Source organism: Mustela nigripes, chromosome 10, assembly GCF_022355385.1.
Source record: "Mustela nigripes isolate SB6536 chromosome 10, MUSNIG.SB6536, whole genome shotgun sequence".
Classification (NCBI taxonomy): domain Eukaryota; kingdom Metazoa; phylum Chordata; class Mammalia; order Carnivora; family Mustelidae; genus Mustela; species Mustela nigripes.
In genome coordinates this window covers 28,287,596-28,305,121 of record NC_081566.1, presented here as the reverse complement: position 1 = coordinate 28,305,121, position 17,526 = coordinate 28,287,596, and the positions used below count along the sequence as shown (strand labels likewise).

At 39.3% G+C, this 17,526-nt stretch overlaps 1 protein-coding gene across 2 annotated transcripts in view; it reads right to left on the bottom strand.

Moving 5' to 3' along the window:
• The window catches only part of ANKRD45 (ankyrin repeat domain 45), a 54,699-nt gene extending 39,027 nt beyond the window's left edge, over window positions 1-15,672 (bottom strand). For both annotated transcript variants that reach the window (XM_059412881.1, XM_059412882.1), the window contains exons 1-2: window positions 15,566-15,672; window positions 5,577-5,934 (exon numbers count right to left, since the gene is read on the bottom strand). In XM_059412881.1, the coding sequence (XP_059268864.1) occupies window positions 5,577-5,919 (343 nt within the window). In that variant the 5' untranslated portion in view covers window positions 5,920-5,934; window positions 15,566-15,672. The remainder of the gene's footprint in view (window positions 1-5,576; window positions 5,935-15,565) is intronic.
• Between the last annotated feature and the right edge of the window lie 1,854 nt (window positions 15,673-17,526).

Genomic DNA, 17,526 nt, shown 5'->3' with positions numbered 1-17,526 from the left:
CATCTGTTTTGTTTCTTAAATTCCATATGAGTGAAATCATATGGCATTATCTTTCTCTGACTTATTTCTCTTACACTCTAGCTCCATTCACATCATTGCAAATGGCAAGACTTCATCCTTTTTGGTGGCTGAGTAGTATTCCATTGCATATATACATATATATGTATACACACGCACACACACACACCACAATTTCTTTATTCATTCATCAATCTATGGATGTAATTATTTTTTTAAAAAAAGATTTTATTTGAGAGAGAGAATGAGAGAGAGCATGAGAGGAGAGAGGGTCAGAGGGAGAACAGACTCTCTGCTGAGCAGGGAGCCTGATGCAGCAGTCAATCCTGGGACTCCAGGACCATGACCTGAGCCAAAGGCATTTGCTCAACTGAGGTACCCAGGCACCTGGATGTAATGATTTTTTTTTTAAGATTTTATTTATTCACTTGACAGAGATCACAGGTACACAGGCAGGCAGAGAGAGAGGAGGAAGCAGGCTCCCCGCCGAGCAGAGACCCCGATGCGTGCCTCGATCCCAGGACCCTGAGATCATGAACTGAGCAGAAGGCAGAGGCTTTAACCCACTGAGCCACCCAGGTGCCCTGGATGTAATGATTTTTTTAGTCTTAGTTTTTCCTGTGTGTATTCTCTACCCTTTAAAATTCCAAATATTATTTATGTTTTCCACCTCTCTGATATTATTTAATACCAAAAATTATCAAATATTATCAAAGGTTTATCAACTTTGTCTTTTTCACTAAACCAGATTTGGTGTTATTGATCCTTTCTATTGTTCCTTTCTTTTCTTTTCTTTTCTTTTTAGAGATTTTATTTATTTGACAGACAGAGATCACAAGTAGGCAGAGAGGCAGGCAGAGAGAGAGGAGGAAGCAGGCCCCCTGCTGAGCAGAGAGCCTGATGCAGGGCTCGATCCCAGGACCCTGGGATCACGACCTGAGCCGAAGGCAGAGGCTTTAACCCACTGAGCCACCCACGTGCTCCTGTATCTTTACTTTCAATGTCATTACTTCACTTCTACTTTTTTCCTATTTTTCTTCTACTTTCTTTGAATTACTCAGTTGTTCCTCTTTTTCTAACTTCTTGAGTTAAAGGCCTTGTTTTCGATTTTCAGTGTTTCTTATATTCTAATATATGTATTAACTAAGAATTTTAATTCGTTTTATTCCACAGGTCTCACATCAAGTGATCATGCTGTCAGTTAAATATTTCATAAGTTCTAGTGTATCTTCTATAACCAACAGATGACTGAAAGTATGCTTTTGTTTCCAAAATTACAGGGGATTTTCAGTTATCTTTTTGTTACTATTTTCTAATCTTATTTTATTGTGGTCAGAGAATGAAGACTGCATGCTGTAGATCCTTTGATATTTGTTGAGACTTTATGGAATTACTTGTGATAAATATTTTTAAATATTCCATGTGAGCATGAAGAAAATGTATATTCTTTATTTCCTGTAGGTCATTATTTTCTTTTATTTTCTGTAATGACCATGTAATATATTTGCAATTCAAAAAAAAATAGTGAATGGGGCGCCTGGGTGGCTCAGTGGGTTGGGCCGCTGCCTTCGGCTCGGGTCGTGATCTCAGGGTCCTGGGATCGAGTCCCGCGTCGGGCTCTCTGCTCGGCGGGGAGCCTGCTTCCTCCTCTCTCTCTCTCTCTCTCTGCCTGCCTCTCTGCCTACTTGTGATCTCTGTCAAATAAAATAAATAAAATAAAAAAAAATAGTGACTGAATAAAAAGAGCTAATTAGATCATGACTGCAAAACTAAAAAATCTTCAAAGGAAAGAGATAACAATATTATTAAGTAATTACTGTATATCACTTCACTATGTGCCAACTATATGATATTTATATTTACTATCTTATTTAATCCTTACAACATCCTGTAAGGAAAATACAATTATTACTCCCATTTTTCAGATGAAGAGACAGAAGCACAAAAAGATTAGGTAACTTACCCAAGTCATAGAGCTAATTAAGAGTAAAGTCTGTGGGGGTGCCTGGGTGGCTCTGCTGCTTAAGCATCTGACTTTTGATTTCAGCTTAGGCTGTAATCTCGGGGTCGTGAGATCAAACACAGCAGTGGGTTCTGTGCTGAGTGTGGAACCTGCTTAATGTTCTCTCTCTCCAAGGGAGAGAGAGTTTAACTGAACAAATTATATCTGAGAACTTCCTTAATCTGGAGAAGGAAACAGGCATTCAAGGCCAGGAGACATAGAGAACACCCCTCAAAATCAATAAAAATAGGTCAAAACCTTGACATATAATAGTAAAGCTTGCATAGTTCAAAGATAAAGAGAAAATCCTGAAAGTAGCTCAGAACAAGAGGTCCTTAACCTACAAGGGTAGAAACCTAAGACTGGCCTGGGTGCAGAGGTAGGCCTGTGTACAGAGACCTGGCAGGCCAGAAAGGACTGGAAAAATATATTCAATGTGCTAAACGGGAAAAATGCGCAGTCCAGAATACTTTATCCAGAACGGCTGTCATTCAGAATAGAAGGAGAGATAAAGCGGTTCCAGGACAAAAAGAAACTAAAGGAATTTGTGAACATTAAACTAGCCCTGCAAGAAATATTAAAGGGGATCCCTTCGGTGGACAGAGAGCCCAAAATTAACAAAGACCAGAAAGGAACACAGACAATCTAGGAGGGAACAATGACATTACAGATAACACAACGGCACTAACTTCGTATCGTTCAATAATTATTCTGAATGTAAATGGACTAAATGCTTTAATCAAAATATATAGGTTATCAGAATGGATTAAAAAAAAAAAACCCGACACCATCTTATATGCTACTTACAAGAGACTCATGTTATACCTAAAGACACCTCCAAATTGAAAGTGAGGGGGCAGAGAACCATTTATCATGCCAATGGACATCAAAAGAAAGCTGGAGTAGCCATCTGTATAGATTTTAAACCAAAGACTAATAAGTGATGAAGAAGGATACTATATCATAAGTGTCTATCCAACAAGAAGATCTAGCAATTGTAAATATTTATGCCCCTAACTTAGGAGCAGCCAAATATATAAATCAATTAATAAGAAAATTAAAGAAATTCATTGATAATAATATAATAATAGTAGGGGACTTTAACACCTCATTTACAGCAATGGACAGAACATCTAAACAGAAGATCAACAAGGAAACAAGGGCTCTGAATGACACACTGGACCAGATGGACTTAACAGATATATTCTGTTACATATATTCAGTGTATTTTATCCTAAAGCAGTAGAGTACACGTTCTTCTCAAAGGCACATGGAACATTCTCCAAAATAGATCACGTACTGAGTCACAAATCAGATCTCAACCAGTATAAAAAGACTGAAATTATACTATGCAAATTTTCAGACCACAATACTTTAAAATTTGAAGTCAACTACAAGAAAAAATTTGGAAGGACCACAAATAAATGGGATTAAATAGTATTCTACTAAAGAATGAATGGTTTAGCAAATGAATCCATGGGAGCAAATGAAAATGAAAACACGACAGCTCAGAACCTTTGGCATGCAACAAAGGTGGTCCTAAGAGAGAACTATATTGCAATACAGCCTTTCTCAGAAAATAAGATAAGTCTCAAATACACAACTTAACATTACATCTAGAGCTGGAAAAAGAACAGCAAATAAAGCCTAAATCCAGCAGGAGAAGAGATATAATAAAGCTAGAGCAGAAATCAATGACATAGAAATTTAAAAAAATAATACGACAGATCAATAAAACTAGGATCTGATTCCCAGAAAGAATTAATAAGATCAATAAAATCCAGGATGACTGGATGGCTCAGTCGGTTAAGTGTCTTCTTTCAGTTCAGGTCATGATCCCAGGGTTCTGGGGTCGAGCCTTACAATGGGTTCCCAACCTAGCAGGATATCTGCTTCTCCCTCTCCCTTCACCTCCTCTCCCCTGTTCATGCTCTGTCTCTGTCTCTCAAATAAATAAAATCCTTAAAAACAACAACAACAACAATAAACTCCTAGCCAGACTTATCAAAAAGAAAAGAGAAAGGACCCAAATAAATAAAATCATGAATGAAAGAGGAGAGATCACAACCAATACCAAAGAAATACAATTATAAGAGAATACTATAAGCAATTATATGCCAACAAATTAGCCAATCTGGAAAAATGGATGCATTCCTAGAAATGTAAACTACCAAAACTGAAACAGGAAGAAATAAAAAACCTGAAAATACCCATAACAACAAAGAAATTGAATCAGTAATCAAAAATCCCCCAACAAACAAGAACCCAAGGCTGGATGGCTTCCAGGGGAATTCTACCAAATATTCAAAGATTAATACCTATTCTGAAACTGTTTCAAAAAATAGAAATGGAGGGAAAACTTCAAATTCATTCTATGAGGCTAGCATTACCTTGATCCCAAAACCAGATAAAGACCCCACCAAACACGAGATTACGTACAAATATCCCTGATGAACAAGGATGCAAAAATTCTCACTAAGATACTAGCTAAAAAAAAAAAAAAAAAAAAAAAAATTAAAAGGATTATTCACCACAACCAAGTGGAGTTTATTCCTAGGCTGCAAGGTGATTCAACATCTGCAAATCATTCAGTGTGATTCATCAAGAACCATATGATCCCCTCAATAGATGCAGAAAAAAGCACTTGGCAAAATACAGCATGGTTTCTTGAGAAAAACTCTCCATAGCGTAGGGATAGAGGGAACATACCTCAATATCATAAATGCCATATTAAAAAAAAATCCACAGTGAATATCCTCCTCAAAGGGAAAAACAGAGCTTTTCCCCTAAGGTCAGGAACACAATAGAGGAACAGAGGGGAAGGAAAAGAAAAATAAAAATAGATGAAAACAGAGAGGGAGGCAAAACATAACAGACTCTTAACTCTAGGAAACAAACAGGACTGCTGGAGGGCAAGTGGGTGGGGGATGGGGTAACTGGGTGACGGGCATTAAGGAGGGCGTGTGATGTAATGAGCACTGGGTGTTTCAGGCAACTGATGAATCACTAAATTCTACTTCTGAAGCTAGTAATACAATGTTAATTAAACTGAATTTAAAATTTAAAACAGATTCTCTCTCTCCCTCTGCCACTCCCCCCTGCCCCCACTCACGCGTGTACATGCAGGCTCTCTCTCTCTCAAAAAAAAAAAGTGTTAAGTCTGTGTACTTTACTATAAAATACTCTTATCGGGCGCCTGGGTGGCTCAGTGGGTTAAACCGCTGCCTTCGGCTCAGGTCATGATCTCAGAGTCCTGGAATCGAGTCCCACATCGGGCTCCCTGCTCAGCAGAGAGCCTGCTTCCCTCTCTCTCTCTCTGCCTGCCTCTCCATCTACTTGTGATTTCTCTCTGTCAAATAAATAAAATCTTAAAAAAAAAAAAGAAATTATAAAATACTCTTATCAACATGTATACACATACTTGCATATGCATATGTATGTATGCATATATATGCAAAACATAAATCAGGCACATCAAATTTATCCAGCTTTAGAGATGGTACATAGTGTCTTAAATAGTCATAAGTAATACTGATGAGTGAAAAAGACAAAATACCTCTGGTGGTTTTTTCATTCAGATTCACACCGTATTTTGCCAAAGCTTTAATCACATCACTTTGCCCAGCCATGCAAGCAGCATACAACAAATTTCTCCCAACGATGTCTTCTTCCAAGAGTAGCTGCATGGCCTGATCATGATGAGGGTTCTCAGGATCCTCAAAAATCGTCTGCAAACCTTCTACATCCCCTGTGAGAGCAGGTTGTAAGAGGGGATTAAGAGGGACTGTTTCCTCTGGTTCTTTTGGTTCTTCTTCATCTTCTTCTTCTTCATCGTCTTCTTGCTGTGAGAAAAATGCTTTTTCTGAACTCTCTGATTCTGGAGGTCCTTCTGGCTCCATTAATCCCAAAAACACCTGAGGCCAAGAAAAAGTAATAGTAATCTACTCAAACTAATCAGGATTTGTTTATCTGCTTATTTCATCAGTCAACTGACAATATAGATGGGATAAAAATACTTAACTGGTTGAAAACAATTATAGAATAAGACACTTCATCCATGGAATCAATAGAGTTTATTGTGAACCTACTATAAGTCAGCACACTGCCTGAATATACACTAAAATGCTGAATGTGTGATATAAACAGTAAATTCAACAGGAACAGAAGGAGAAACAGATCAATGTGGCTAGATTTATCAGGAAAAGATTGAAAGAGAATGCAAATGAGATTCACCTGCCTAAACAAGGGTTTATATTGGGGAAAAGTGAGAAATACAGAGGGATTACTGGAGCCAGATTGAAACCTTAAAATTTAGGGGCGCCTGGGTGGCTCAGTGGATTAAGCCGCTGCCTTCAGCTCAGGTCATGATCTCAGTGTCCTGGGATCGAGCCCCGCATCGGGCTCTTTGCTCAGGGGGAGCCTGCTTCTCTCTCTCTCTCTCTCTGCCTGACTCTCCGCCTACTTGTGATCTCTCTCTCTGTCAAATAAATAAATAAAATCTTTAAAAAAAAAAAACCTTAAAATTTAGGCAATGACATTTAGACAGAACTATTCATTCAGTGATGGTTACTAAAAGTTTACTAATATACTAAGTGCTCTTTGGGCACTATGTAAATTATGAAGAAGAATCAAATTTATTCCTGCCCTCAATGACTTACTATTTTAAGGGAGAAAATATGAGATGCACAAAATAAGTGTGATAAAAGGTAACAAGCGCTAAGTATCATAGGAAGGGATGAGATTAATTCCAGGCACAAGTAATCAAGGAATTCTTTGTGCTCAGTCTAGCAGAACACATATAAATTAGAGTAGCATATGTATAAGAATGTTCATAGCATCACTGTTCATAGCAATAAAAATCCTGGGCAGGAAAATGAAGCCCAAGAACAAAAGCATAAACTGTAGCAAGTCACACAAAATAGTATATAGTAATTAAAATGAATAAATTATAGTGACCCCCTGTGGTAGGCAGCTTCTAACATGGCTCCCAGTGATTCTCACCCTGTCTCCTAGTATTCACACCCTTGAATCAGTGACTTTCTTTTAATGAGAATACAGCAAGAGCAATGGGATGTCATTGCCACAATCAGTTATAGGAGACTGTAACTTTGTCTTGTTGGTATTCTCTCCCTGGCTCTTCTCATGCAATATGACGTAGAGGGTCACCTTTCAAGGAACAGAGGGCAACCTCTGGCCAACATTCAGTAAGGAATGGAAGCCCTCAGTCCATTAGCTCGTGAGGAACTTAACTCTGCCAACAACACTCAATGAGTTTGGAAACGGATCTGCCCCAGTTGAACCTTCAGATGACAGCAGTCAATGGCAACACCTTGATTGTAGCTTCATGAGAGATGCCAAAGTGAAAGATCTAGCTAAGCTGTGCCCTGGTTCCTGAGCCAGAGAAACATGGAGATAATGCATGTGCACTATTTTACATGTTTGGGGGTGTTTTGTCACCCACCAGTAAATAACTGAAGCACATAATATGAATGAATGAATCTTAGCAATACAATATTAACGGTAAAAAATAGATCCAAAAAGATTATATATAGCAAGATATATTTTTGTAAAGTTCAAAGCAATTAAAATTGCCATTTTAGGAATACAAATAGACTCAGTAACACTATTTTTTTTTAAAGAAGAAAAGCTGACAGGGGCCCCTCAGTGGCTCAGTCATTGGGTATCTGCCTTCGGCTCAGGTCATGATCCCAAGGTCCTGGGATCCAGCCCTGTGTCAGGCTCCCTGCTCAGCAGGAAGCCTTCTTCTCCCTCTCATTCCCCCTGCTTGTGTTCCTTTCTCTTCAAAAAATAAATAAAAATCTTTAAAAAATATATTTTAAAAAAAGAAGAAAAGCAAGATTCAATAGAAGATTCAAGATCATGTTTGTGGCAGGAGGGTAGGGGGAAGACACAGGAAATGGGATAGATTCATATATTTAGTAAAATATATAGCATTTAACCTGGGCCATAAAAAATGGGCAAGATTTGGCCATTCAGAAGTCAGAAGGAAGGGCAATCTAATTAGAATAATATCTCTATTTACCATAGCCCTACATTAATCTCTACCTTCACTAAATGTGTATACTTATAAGCTGATGAAGTTAGGAATTCCTTGATTACAGAAAACAGAAAAATAATAAGACTGACCTTCAAAAGTAAAAGATTATTTTTTCACATAACAAGAAATGTAAAGGTGGAGATGGTTTAGCAGCTCAAAAATACACATGCAAGCTCTTTCTATCTTTCTATTCCACCATACTATGTAAGATTTTCATATCATGGCTATTGCCTCATAGTGACAAGAGGGCTGTCATAACTCCTGGCATCACATCTGCATTTGTGGCAGGAAAAAGAGGGAATCCTCGAGAGAATAGCTATGCCATCCATCTTTTTAAAAGGAAAGCCAAGTAAAATCTTTCCTAACAGCCCCTAACAGAGGCCAAACTGTATCCCTATATTTAAAAGAAGCCCAAAAAATAAAGCAAATTTCTCTATTGTAATTATTATATCTCTATTATTTCTATTATAATAGAAGCAAACAAGGTAGACAGGGTTGGGAATGGGAGTTGTTAGCCAATCAGCCTTCACCATAAGATTTGGTCCAAAGCCTCTCTGCTCGTGGAGAGCCTGCTTCCTCCTCTCTCTCTCTCTCTCTCTCCCTGCCTCTCTGCCTACTTGTGATCTCTCTCTGTCAAATAAATAAATAAAATCTTAAAAAAAAAAAAAAAGATTTAGCCCAAAGCTTATCTTTTTTTTTTTTTTTTTTTTTTAAGATTTTATTTATTTGGGGCACCTGGGTGGCTCAGTGGTTTAAAGACTCTGCCTTCAGCTCAGGTCATGGTCCCGGGTCCTGAGACTGAGCCCCACACCGGGCTCTCTGCTCAGCAGGGAGCCTGTTCCCCTCTCTCTCTGCCTGCCTCATTGTCTACTTGTGATCTCTGTATGACAAATAAATAAATAAAATCTTTAAAAAAAAAAGATTTAAAATCTTTTAAAAAAAAAGATTTTATTTATTTATTTGATATAGAGACAGAGAGTGAGCAGAATTAGGCAGAACAGCAGGCAGGGTTCTGCTGAGCAGGGAATCCAGTGCGGGGGCCCAGTCCTGGGACCCTGAGATCAGGACCTGAGCTGAAAACAGATGCTTAACCAACTGAACCACCCAGGCGCCCCCTAAGGCTGATCTTTGAAACTGTTTCATTTAACTCCTTCATTTTACAGGATAAATATAGAAAAAATTTATAATCCTTTTGAGGGCTAGCATCTAACTCTCCACCCTCCCAACACACACACACACACACACACACACACACACACACCCCTTCTTAAAGAATCCCAATCTCCATTTTAGAGATTTCTAGTGGAAGACAAAGCTAACTTTCCACTATATAAGCCACAGAAGCAAGATCCTCCTCCTCTCCGTCTCAGCACAAGGTTGGGGACAAAAATGTAAATTAGGCACTGCCAGTCAGCTGCTCAATTCTAGGATCTTGACACTTTCTGCTGTTGTTTTTAATCATTTCATTTTTTTTCATTCACATATAACACTGTATTAGTTTAATTAATACAACATAATGATTTGATTTATATATCTATTGTAAAATAATTACCACAGCTAACATCCATCGCCCCATATAATTAAGAAATATTTTCTTGTGATGCAAACTTTTAAGATCTAATCTCTCGGCAACTTTCAAATACAATAATACAATACAGTATTGTATTTAATTCAATGCAGTATTGTTAACTATAGTCCCTATGCTGTACAGTGCATTCCCAGAACATATTAATCCTGTAACTGGAAATTTTTACCTTTTGACCCTCTTTACCCATTTCACCTACCCCTAACTCTACCTCTAGCAACTACCAATCTGTTCTCTGTATCTGTGGGTTAAGTTTTTTTAGCTTGTAAAATAAGGGACCAGGATCTTGACACTTGAACAGGGGACACAGGAATATGAGGCTAGTTGAAGGTCATTCATCACAGTGACTCAAGGGCGTACTGATCAAACTTCCTGCTATGAGAACAAGCTGTGGTTCTTGTGGTCTGACTCTCCAGAGCTCCCTTGGTTCCTGCTCATTTCCAGGCTCTGCATGATCATGCAAGCCTCTGATATAGTACTGACACAGCTGTCATCCCTAAAATCAGATCTCCCCTTTCTTTAGGAACAGAACCCTACTATCTTTTTTTAACCATACATTTTTTTAAAAAACCAATATTTATATTGGAATAAAACTGCTTCCCAGTCTCTTCTGCAACATGATGTGCCCATATGTCCAAATGGGAGACCTAAGATGTAAATCGTCATGTAGTATGCAACTTCTAGGAAAGTGTGGTTCCTTCTCACTGGATTGGACATGACTGCTAGCGCTTGCACAGCTAGTTTGGACCATGAGGTGGCTGTCCTGTCCAAACACATATACATTGTTTACATATATATTGTATTATACATAGTATATATAAATAATTTTTATGTATTATATAGTACATATTAGTTTATGATATCTTCTTTCAATTTTACATATGTAAATGTCTATATATCTATAGATATATATCTCTTCTACTAATAGGTAAAACAACCAATTAATTTATGATCAGTGGTAATGGACACTTGGGCACTTGTCCCGGGTACACTGCATATATGGGATATACTTGCATGTATATCATTAACCTAAATACCATTTATCCTTACCATATGTAATACACTGCTGTCTTTATTCCCATTATATTTTTAAAATTTTTCTTTTTTAAAGATTTCATTCATTTATTTGACAAAGATCACAGGCAGGGAGAGAGGCAGGCAGAGAGAGAGGAAGGGAAGCAGGTTCCCGGCTGAGCAGAGACCCAGATGCGGGGCTCGATCCCAGGACTCCAGGATCATGATCCGAGCTGAAGACAGAGGCTTTAACCCACTGAGCCACCCAGGTGCCCCAAAGTTTTCATTTTTTTAAGTAATGTCTACACCCAATGTGAGGCTCAAATTCAGCACCCTGAGATCAAGAGTCGCAAGCTCTACCAACTGAGCCAGACAGGCATCCCTATTCCCATTATATTTTTTAAGGCTGGTGCCACCCACCAAATTGATACAAGCCACACTGTGAAAAAACATTAGTTTTGAATAACCTCTATGGAACTATACCAGGAAATCAACAAGAGAGAATTTAACAGAAGTTAAACAGAATGTGTTTATGGTTAATAGCTTGGGTGACATATGTTTCAATGTACCCAGGGCAGTTCCAGTTACATCTGTTTCCCTGCTGTAATTTTTAATAGCACCCTCTCTTACTCTCAAAGGTGTCTATCATTACCACACAATAAGTTATTTTGTCACCCTATTAATAACATTGTGATCTCCTGGAACATATCCACTATAGATATCCATATTCAAACCTTAGGGAACAGAGGCAGAATATGCTTAAAATGCCTTTCCTCACCGGCCTAGTGGGGTCCCAGAGAGGAGACCTTAAAGATACTGAGAAAATCCTATTTACATCTCATATATATTCCTGTTACTAGGTCTAGAATAATGTTTCTTTTCTTCCTCCATTCCTACTATCCAAATCCTATTTAGGCCAAGCTATCAACCTATTTTCTTCCTGAAACTTTCCTGGACTCCTCTCTAGAATGAACAGGGGCCTCTTCCTCCTATGATCTCCAAAGGCCATTATACATAGTCTATAACATACAAGTTACCAAGTATGGTATTACATTATTTTCTATTTGTTTCAAATACAGAAGACATCACTTAATTAGATTAGAAACTGGATGGGGGCAAGGATCAAGCCTTAGATTTCTCTTGTGTCCCTTCCAGACTTACCACAATTCTTGACGTATGTTTTCAATAACTCTTAACATCAAGCTTGCGATTCCTACTGCTGCTCTTCACAGGCAAGAACAATGGGTTTTGGAGTAAAAAAGACTCGAGTTTACAATCTAATCCTGCAATTAATTTACTAGCTGCATAAATACTGGGTGATTTACCTAATCTCTTGTAGGAATACCACTAGACCTAGTTTGTAGGATTGTTCTAAGAATTAATAAATTTGATGTTGCATATGTCAAGCCCATGGTGAGCTCTCAGGAAACAAAACCAATCGTCGTCATTATGTCATCATTCCTCCAGCAAGAGCATTCATGAAATAAAAGAATAGATGGTAATACTATTATTCTTTTTCTTTAATACACAGTTGTCCTATGCATGGTGTGAGTAAATTATTTTCTACTCTACCACCACCAAATATTTGATTACAGACAGATTATTTTGCATCTAGAGATCAGTGTGGTCCCAAGTTAATTCAGAGATTGATAAATAAACTGGATCAAATACTGGAAATATTATTCAGGCCAGAATACTCAAAGCTACTTTGATATACCCTTGAATGGAGCTTAATTTCCATATCAGCCCAGAATTAACATGATTAGGGCAGCATTTCTCAAATTCCCTGATCTCAGGGCTCTTTACCCTCTTAAAAATGGAGAGCCCCCAAAATTTTTGTGTGGGTTATATCTATCAGTATTTACCATATTAGAAAAAAACATTTATCATATTAGAAATTAAAACTTAAAAATCTTTAAGATATGTATTAGTTCATGTTAAAACAATTACATGTTAACATACAAATTATAGTTTATGAAAAATATATTTTATAAGGAAAATTTGATCAGAAGAGTGGCTTATTTTACATTTTTGCAAATCCCTTTAATGTCTGACTTAATAGAAAAGAGATGGGTTCAAATTCCTGCTTCTGCTTTCATTCCCATGATGTGTGATGTTGTGATAGCAACTGTCATTGAGCCTCCAGAAAACCACCATAACATGTGAGAGAATGAGAATACAAAGACAAATGATGTGTAAGAATGAATATGCAGATAGCTTTATCGGTGAACTCCCTGAAAAATGTCAAAAGGACCCCAAGGGAATCCTCAGACCATACTTTAAGAGCCACTGGACTAGGACAAAGTCCTAGGACTTAAGTCACCCTGGTCTATGGTCAAACCTACAAGACTGTTCTACCCCAAATCTAAACTAAATTGAGATCAGCCTTTCCGAAATAAAAGGGCAAAGTGAAGTCTTCCAGAGCATTTATCCTTAAGCCTGCCTTTTAAAAGACATGTAATCTGGTGGGGAAAAAAGTAAACTCTTCTGTCATATGTTTGGTGGTCTATTGTTGACTGTGTCCTTCATCATACTGGTTTTTTTTTTTTTTTTTGAAGACAGAGCAAAGAATTCTATTCTTTATGGTTTCTTCTTCTTATAGCATAGAAGTTTTAGAATATTTTAAAGTACTTTTACTGTGACTATAAGTACTAATAGGATGATCATAATAACATAGCTTTTCCTTTCTTCCTGTTATCAATATTCTATATATTGAAATGTTTTTTTAAAGATTTATTTATTTGAGAGAGAATGAGAGTGAGCATAGGGAGAGGGAGAATCTCAAGCCGACTCCCCACTGAGCACAGAGCCCAACACAGGGCTGGATCTCACTACCCTGAGATCACGACCTGAACAGAAATCAGAAGTAAGATGCTTAACCGACCGAACCACCCAGGTACACCTACACTGAAAATGTTTAACTCTACTTCCTCACTAATATTTTTGTTTTAGAAAATACTTATTTTCCACAAGAAATATGTAATTTATATTTAACATATAATAGAATTATTTTTATTATTGTTAAAAGAAGTAATGTGTTTTTAATTCTCAGTTTTAATTTCTAATTCTTACTATATTTTTAATGCTGATTTTATGGCTAGATAAAACCCACCTAAAGGAAAGCTTTTCAGATCAGTAATTTTTTGAGTGTGTAATGGAGTACCGGCACCAAAAAGTTTGAGGACCACTGTTCTAAGACATGGATGAGATCCAGAAATGGCAGAGTCTTCTTGTAGGGGCCACTGGAACCAGAGCGGAAGGAAAGTCACAGAAGGTTCAGGGCACTGATCAAACCAGGAGAGATCTGTTCACAAGGGACAGGACTCCGAACATGACAAAGGGGCCTCAGTTGCCCAAAAGTTTCGTGAATCCCCATATATCCACACACCAGAACAGCATCTCAAGGACAGTATCAGGGGACAAGTTACCTGAGAACCTAAATATCTTTGCATAAGAGAAATTAAACATTAGACAAAGAAGCCAGTTACAGATGTGTCTAAACTTTAAAACCACAGAACATTTTAATTTTTTCCTGATAACTGATGAGTGAGGGCTCACAAAAGAATCTAGGTCACAGACAAAAAATAAATTCTGTTTTCTTTGCCCATAGAAGTTACAATGTAAATCAAAATTGCATGGGGTGCCTGGGTGGCTCAGTGGGTTAAAGCCTCTGCCTTTGGCTCAGGTCATGATCCCAGGGTCCTGGGATGGAGCCCCACATCGGGCTCTCTGCTCAGCAGGGAGCCTGCTTCCTCCTCTCTCTGCCTGCCTCTCTGCCTACTTGTGATCTCTGTCAAATAAATAAATAAAATCTTTAAAAAAAAAATTGCAACCCAGGTACCTATAACCAAACATTCATAGAGAATGTAAGCACAGAGAGGGGAGACAGGGTTGGAACTATGAAGGCAGAAGGGCAGAGCAGTCTGTGAGTCAGAGGGCCCATGCTTTAGTCCTAATTCTGGTATTTAATAATCACGTGACTTTTCTGAACTCACGCTCTTTATTCGTGAAATGAGAACAGCACCTGCTCGGCTTTACTTAATTCGTGTTGGAAAGCAGGGCAAAAACTCGTCCTTTTAAGCATGAAGTGCGAACTCATTTGAGGTTGCTCAGGCACTGTTAAAAGAACATCACAGGGGCCCCGGTCCTACCCCGTAGGCCATTCCCCAGTCCACTGGGGAAGCCACCAGTAAATCGGCAGTGACGGTGAGACAGGGATATAATGGAGATACAAGCAAAGAGCACTGAGAGTAAAGACACTGGACACTTAAATTAGACCGGCAGCGAGGAGGTTGGGAAGAGGCTTCCCAGAAGTGGGGACACCCCATGATGGAGGAGTAGGAAGGAGTCTTAAAACAAGAAGGGAAGGGCAACCCAGGTCATGAGAAGGAGACACAAAGGGCAAGGAGGCAGACAAGTTCGATGTTACGATGAATAGATCTTAAGGCCCTTTTAAGCTAATTGAATTCTTCTTCAAAAAAACATGGCCCCTCGAGGATTTTAAGTCCCAGCTCAAGGAGAGGGCCCCAAAGGGCAGCCCTGGGCCCCTGGGGTTAAAGAAAGGAAGGCCTGAGGAAGCGCAAACAGAGTGACAGTCCCAAGAGGCCCGGGGGGCGGGGGGCGGACACCAGTCACTTCTGGACAGCGGAGCTCGCCTTCCGGCCTGAATCCCTCAGGGACACTCGGGGATCTCCGAGGCTGCCCGCGGGGCGGGAGCCGCTCTGCAAAGCTCTGGGCAGAGGCAAAGCCTGAAGACGCCGCGGTCGACGCCCACTCCCCTAGGCTCGGCCCCCGCGGCCACACGGGAAAAAACCCATTCCTCTTCCCACCCCACCACGGCCCAACCTGGAGCGCCCACCGCTGCCCTCGGCGCAAGACCCCGACTCACCGCTCCCCAGGCCCCGGAGTTCCGCGGTTACCATGGCGACGGCGCACCCGCGCCCGGTAGCGCCGCCCAGAGCGCCGCGGTTCCGGCGGCGCGCGAGGGTCGAGGTCGGCAGGTGCGAGTCGAGAGCGCGGGAGGAAACCCAAAGGATCTCAGCCGCCCGCGTTAAATCGCTGCGTTCGGGTGGGGGCGGGGGCGGTCTTTATTTTGTAAATTTTCTACCGTTTGGACTGTATATACTCTACAGTTTAAAAAATAAATTTTGGAAAATAAGGCGTGCGCATTGGTTGCAGGTCCGTCTTAAGTCTTATCTTTGGCTTTTTGAACTAAAGAACTTTCCCAGAAATACGAGGATGCGTTCCGAAAACTACGAAACGTTGTAATATAACCGACAGCTTGCTTGATGTTCTAGGCTGTTAGAAGTCTTTTTCTTGTGGTTCATGGTCATTGTCACCAAGCCCGTTTCCTGAGAATTCACAAGTGCCAACTATGTCAGGCGTGGAAGGGCCTAGGAAATTAGTATCTAGCTTGCTTGAGGAATTTAAGATCCAAAACAACGTTTTAAAAGGGAGGATGGGAAGGGGTAGACCAGGGGCATCAAAAGGAGACAGGAGAAAAGTGCCACACTTACCCAGAAACTATATAAATGTCCGCATTAATCACAGAGTGAAGACCAGGAAGTTTTGGAGCTGATTCATGAGTGAAGGAAAGCATTTGTTTATTTACTATTTCTACAAGGAAATAGTTAAGGAGGAGGTAATATTTCAGTAGAGCTCAGAACATCTGAGCTGACGGCTGAATAGCTTAGTTTTAAAATAAATATTTGGCTTAAGATCCAAGTGAAATATTGCTACCATAGATCTGAACTTCTGGAATAAAAAATAAGTTTGAGAAAAAAATTTAATTATTAGATTTCTCTTATTCAAAGTAGTTGTAATAGTCAAAATATTAGAGTTTGACATTATAGATAGGAACAATAGTCTAGAAATTTTGTCATCTGCTAGCTCACTCCTGCAATCAACACATAGCACATTTGCTCTACTAAGCACTCATTTCCTACTGAAGTTGTTGAAAGAGCAAGATATTTTAGGTATTTCACTTTTAATATGTTATATGTATGTACTATGTTTTTCATAGTCTGGCTGAGGTTTCTTTTTTAGCATCTGGATGGGAGATGACTTCTGATGCATGATCGCTCTTGAATCTGTTTTTAATTTGTCTTCATTAGGTGTGAAGAATTCTCAAATACAACTGTTTATGGAAAGTCTTAAATGGATTCCAATACTGAAAGTTAAATAGAATTCGTAAAAGATTATTTTTAGTGCTCTGAATGCTAGAAAGGATGGGAAGACTCTAAGTAGGTCCGAGAAACCTAAAAGCAAAGGGGCCCTATTCTCTGCTTAACTCCATGTCAGAAACAATTGCCTGATTCATTTAGGCAGACCAGGTGAGAAACAGCCTTCCAGAGGAAAATTCTGGCATGGGAGTGGCCCAGATCCAGTAGAAAGATTTTCATGATCCTCTCTAACTCCCCTCCCCTGCCCCGCAAGTTTGGCACGAGAATATTGAAGAGAGCCATTAGATCTGAAGAGGCTAAATGGATGCAGAAGAGCAACAACCTGTGGGTACTAATGATGGAGGTCCAGATATGACAGTGAAGTCCTGGTGTACAAATGGCTTAAGGAGCAGATGAGTTAACCAGTATTCAAGCCCCCTCAAAATTAGGTCAGCTCCAGAAAATTATAGTGGGCTGGAGGTTTCCAAATTGATTGAAAGTAGAAGTATTTTATAGTATTTAGTAGAATATTTTATTCTTTTTTCAATTGTTACAATAAATTACTTTTTTATAGGGGCACCTGAGTGGCTCAGTTGGTTGTGTCTGTCTTCTGCTCAGGTCATGATCCCATGGTCCTGGGATTGAGTTCTGCACTGGGCTCCCTGCTCAGTGGGGAGTCTGCCTCTCC